The following is a 5,531-nucleotide window of genomic DNA, read 5'->3' on the forward strand; positions in this document are numbered from 1 at the left end:
TTCAAATTTTAAAAGAATAAAACGTAAAAATTTATAAAAACTAAAATTAGAACTTGTTCATTTTAAAAAAAATTAAAATATATTTAGGTGCAGTATTTTATGATATAAAGGAGTTTTTAGGTTGATATTAAAATAAAAGTCATATCTCATTATTAGTCAATAAAAGTGGCACGCTATTGCCATATCTCATTATGGGACTTTGACCTTTCTCAATATCTAATCAGTAACTATGAAATGAGTTGTAATAAAGCTTAGCCGGCACGGCACTATGAAATGAGTTGTTTAGGCATGTTTTTCCATTTGAAAATAAAGACAGGCATTCACCAGTTTCCCCTACATAGAAAATTAGAGATTGTAGGAAGCAGTTGAGTAAAGATGGATTCCTTGGGCAGAAGCAGAAGGAAGAAGGCACATGCCGTGTGCGTACCCCACCCAACACAAGGTCACATAAACCCAATGCTAAAGCTAGCAAAAGTCCTTCACTCTAAAGGCTTCCACATAACCATGGTCAACACCGAGTACACCCACAAACGCCTTCTCAAATCAAGAGGTCCTCATTCCCTCAAGGGCATCCCATCATTTCGCTTTGAAACCATCCCCGATGGTCTACCCGAGCCTCTCCTGGACGCCACGCAGGATATACCTTCCCTCTGCGACTCCACCAGAAGAACCTGCTTGCCTCACTTCACAAACCTCCTCACTAAAATCAATAACTCCCACGCACCCCCCGTCACTTGCATAGTTGCTGACGGTGTCATGAGCTTCACTCTTGATGCTGCTCGACAATTGGGTGTCCCTGAGGTCCTGTTTTGGACCCCTAGTGCATCTGGCTTCATGTGTTACGTCCAATTGCAACAACTCTTTCAAAAGGGCCTAATTCCCTTCAAAGGTAATTCATTTCTTTTAATTCACTCTTCGTTTCTAAGAACAAAAAGTCTAGTCATTCTAGTCCATGCTTGCTGATAATAAATATAATAATAATGTTTATATGAGTTTAATTTAATTAGTTCAGCTATTTTTTTGTGATTAACATGTAGACTCAAGTTATCTCACGAATGGGTATTTGGAAACCACTATTGATTGGATACCGGGTATCAAGGAAATTCGATTGAGGGATATTCCAAGTTTCATTAGGACTACCGATTCGGATGATTTTATGCTTGAGTTTTTACGGTGGGAGTGTGGGAGGGCTCGGGAAGCTTCTGCAATAATTTTGAACACGTTTGATGCCATTGAGCATGACGTTTTGGAGGCTTTGTCCTCCATTTTGCCTCCTGTTTATTCCATAGGTCCTTTGAATTTACTTGTCAAGGATATTGATGATGAGGATTTGAATGCCATTGAGTCCAATCTTTGGAAGGAGGAGTTTGAGTGTGTGGAGTGGCTTGACACCAAAGAACCAAATAGTGTTATTTACGTGAATTTTGGGAGCATAACTGTTATGACAAGTGAACAATTGGTTGAGTTTGCATGGGGACTTGCTAATAGCAACAAAACATTTTTGTGGGTTATAAGACCCGATGTTGTGGGGGGTGGAAACGTTGTTCTACCTCGAGAGTTTGTGGAACAGACCAAAAACAGAGGTTTGTTGTCTAATTGGTGTCCTCAAGAGCAAGTTCTAGCTCACCCCGCAATTGGAGGGTTTTTGACACACAGTGGTTGGAATTCAACGTTGGAAAGTGTATGTGGAGGTGTTCCTATGATATGCTGGCCTTTCTTTGCAGAGCAACAAACCAATTGTCGGTTTTGTTGCAAGGAGTGGGGGATTGGTTTGGAGATTGAAGATGTTAAGAGGGACAAAATAGAAAGCCTTGTAAGGGAGTTGATGGATGGTGAAAAGGGTAAACAAATGAAGGATAAAGCCTTGCAATGGAAGGAATTGGCAAAATATGCTGCTTCTAGCCCTCATGGATCTTCGTTTCTTAATTTGGAGAATTTGATTCGTGAAGTTCTTCTATGCAAAAGCGTTAAAAATTAGTGTAAGAAGAGTTCAAATCTACTTAATATTTGCTGTTATGTAGAGAATATGGTTGGATACAAGATTGAATAATTTTTAAGAATTCTCTTGCAGAAAAAATTGCTTATGCATATTTTTAAGAGAATTTTTTTTTTATTAAGACGTGTTATTTTTTCTTGAATATTATCGACATTTGTTAATATAAGTATTAGCCATTTGTATTTTAATTGTCTAAAATTTAAATTGAGTTTGAGAATAAAATAAATTATGGTAAAAAAATAATTTATAAGCACGTACAGTCTATGATAGATGTTAGTCAATGCGTCAGATATAGTAGATATTTCGTACAGATGCTATATCATTATAAAAAAATTTTAAAAAAAATCTTTCTTCAATTTAGTTTTTCGCCAACCCCCAAATGTTTACCTAACGACTCGTTCAATTACATTCCGGTTTCCTTTTTCTATTTTATTTTGTTTTACTATTTTGTATTGCATCTTTTCTTCTCGTTTCTGATTTCTATCGTGAAGTGAATGTTTTATTGTGATTTGTAATTGTTGTGCTTGAGAACTTGTTCCCTGTTTACTTGGTTTTTGCTCTGTATGGAACTTTCCTTTCTTAAATTAAATGTTGAATGTTCAACAGCAAAAGAGTTTCTAACATATAAAAATTTACCAATATAAATTTATCACTAATTTTAACAGGGAAAGAAAAGAAAAATTTATCACAAGCATATATCTTTTTTTAAAATAAAAAAAAAAAGAAGAAGAAGAAGCATTTGCTTCCCCTTTCTTCCTAAACACCATAATGCAATTTGTGTTATTTTTATTACATTTATTATTACTAAAAAAACAGGCTTTTTATCAAAGTGGGGCAATTTGTAAACTTATTTACGTAAATGGGGCTGTTTGTAAAGAATATACACCTTTGGAGCTGTTTATAACGGTGTCGCTATGGCCCATAGCGACACCAGTAACACGTGGCTTTTTTTAAACTCCACGAAAGACATGAAAGCCATATTGATAGTGTCGCTACAACCTATAGCGCCACAAAACAACTTCACTAAAGTCGTTATAGCCTACAGCGCCACATATTTAATATAAAAAAAATAGTTTTAAAAATAAATTAAAATGTGATAAAAAATAATTTATTTAATAATTAAAAAAAACAAAAATATAGTGGTGCTATGGCCTAACACCACTTATTTTAAAAATTAAAAAACGTAAATAAAAAAATAAATATGTAAAAAATAAAGAAAAATCAAAAATAACTAAATATATAAATACATATTTTTATGATATTCGTAAATAAATTAAAATGTGATAAAAAAAAACAATTTATTTAATAATTTAAAAAAAAAAAAGAAAAACAAAAACAAAATATAGTGGCGCTATGGCCTATAGCGAGACTGTGTCACTATAAGCCATAGTAACACTTTTAATTTGAAATTATTATAATCCCATGAGCAAGGTGCAGTGCACATTTCTATCAACTTGGGTTCATACAAAATATGAAATGGTCCCTCCTCTTGAAAAGTGGTAAAGTCCAAAAGCACCGAATAGAGAGAGAGAATGTGTGGGGTCTCTCATTGTATTGAGTTTCTGAATTCCCCTCCATCATTCTGCAAATCTGAGTGTCTCGTTAAAAGAAACCAAAACCACCATAGCGCCACTTAAAAAAATAATTTCAATAAATAATTAAAAAAAAAAAAAAAAAAAAAAAAGCTTGTGGCTCTATGGCCTATAGCGACTTAGTGTCGCTATAGGCCACAGCGCCACTTAAAAAAATTTAATATTATTTAATTTATAATTAAATTTGTGCAGAAGTTAATTTTAGTTTTATAAATATATAATAACCAAGTCAGTTTATTATTTTTATTTTTACATTTCTATTATTTTCATTTTTTTTTTTTATACAGTGTCGCTATGGGCTACATCATTTTCGTTAGGTCATCAACTGTGGTGGCGCAGCCTATAGCGACACCAATGTGGCTCATTCGAACACAAAAAAAATAAGCCACGTGTCGCGGGTGTCGCTATGGCTCATAACAACACCGTTGTAAACAGCCCCAAAGGCGTAAATACTTTCAAAAGAGCCTCATTTACGTAAATAACTTGTCAAACAACCCCACTTTGGTCAAAAAGCCAAAAAAACAAGATACTTTATATTTCTCTATTAAAAAAATAATGAATTAGAGAAAAGTTATAAGTATTTGAGAAGTAGAATTCGTGTAACAATTTCACAAATAAGTACATTTTTTTTTATAAATATTTTTTCCATTTTACCCTTTACTCATAAGAAGTTATTTTATAACTGAATGTGTAAAAATGTTAAAAAAAATGAAGACAAAAGATGTTATTTAAAATGTATTTCTTTCATTAATAGTTATACATTAATAATTATAGATAAAGTGAAGGTTAGAGAATAAAAATAAAAAAATAACTTACATGTAATAGAATAGAAGAGTAAAAGAATTCAAAGAAATATAGAAACAAAATATAATTAATTATTTTATCTTTATTTTTTTTAAAGGTATAATTATATAAATAAAAAAAAATTACACAAATCCTTAATTTGGGTGAGATAAATATTTTAAAAGTTATAAATAGCTTACATAATTAATTAGAAGTAACAATTTTTATGGCTACATGACCATTGTGGGGTACTATTAGAAATTTATTACTAAAATGTGGCTGTTTTGAAATATTTTACACCTTTGTGGCTCTTTTATTGGGTGTCGCTATGGCCCATAGCGACACCCATGACACGTGGCATTTTTTGGTCTGAATATGAGCCATGAACGCCATATTGGTAGAGTCGTTGTAGCTGGTGGAGACCTTCAAAGAGTCGCTATAGCCTATAGCGACTCAAATCGGCTAAAAACAAAAAAAAAATTTATTTGGGGCGCTATAGCCCATAGCTCCACTCAGGCGCTATGGGCCACAGCGCCTGTATTAAAAATATATCTAATATTTTTAAAATATATCTTATATTTTTAAAATTTAATTTTTTTTTTACAAATTTATAAAAAAATAACGGGTAAAAGGGAAAAAAAAAGATTGAAATAAGAAAAAAATGTTAATTTTAAAAAATAAGTAATAAAATGTAAAAAATAATTAAAAAACGAAAAAAAAAATTTATTTGGGGCGCTATGGCCCATAGCTCCACTCAGGCGCTATGGGCCACAGCGCCTGTGTTAAAAATATATCTAATATTTTTAAAATATATCTTATATTTTTAAAATTTAATTTTTTTTTACAAATTTATAAAAAAATAACAGGTAAAAGGGAAAAAAAGATTGAAATAAGAAAAAAATGTTAATTTTAAAAAATAAGTAATAAAATGTAAAAAATAATTTAAAAAAAAAATAAATTATTTGGGGCGCTATGGCCCATAGCTCCACTCAGGCGCTATGGGCCACAGCGCCTGTATTAAAAATATAAAAAATTTAAAATAAATTATAAAAAAATTTGTGATAAAAGGAAAAATAAGAAATTAAATTTTAAAAAAAAAAATGTTAAAACTTAAGTAAGAAAAAATTAAACACTGGGCCGTTTTCGTGACTGAGAGAAGT

The 5,531-nt window shown here is 31.7% G+C and overlaps 1 protein-coding gene across 1 annotated transcript; it reads left to right on the plus strand.

Moving 5' to 3' along the window:
- Positions 1-253: 253 nt before the first annotated feature.
- LOC109816969 (7-deoxyloganetin glucosyltransferase) lies at positions 254-2,184 on the plus strand. Its single transcript, XM_020382154.3, has 2 exons — positions 254-889; positions 1,038-2,184. Exons 1-2 carry the CDS (start codon positions 376-378, stop codon positions 1,976-1,978), a joined length of 1,455 nt encoding a protein of 484 aa, XP_020237743.2. The 5' UTR covers positions 254-375; the 3' UTR covers positions 1,979-2,184.
- Positions 2,185-5,531: the final 3,347 nt, after the last annotated feature.

The sequence above is a fragment of the Cajanus cajan genome, chromosome 9, assembly GCF_000230855.2.
Source record: "Cajanus cajan strain Asha chromosome 9, NIPB_CcT2T_4, whole genome shotgun sequence".
NCBI classification, from domain to species: Eukaryota; Viridiplantae; Streptophyta; class Magnoliopsida; order Fabales; family Fabaceae; genus Cajanus; species Cajanus cajan.

What these genes read in the sequence shown, in the direction of transcription:
- LOC109816969 (XM_020382154.3), top strand. Translation starts at nt 376, where the DNA reads ATGGATTCCTTGGGCAGAAGCAGAAGGAAGAAGGCACATGCCGTGTGC. An exon ending in GGGCCTAATTCCCTTCAAAG is followed by an intron (nt 890 to 1,037) that starts GTAATTCATTTC and finishes ATTAACATGTAG; the next exon opens with ACTCAAGTTATCTCACGAAT.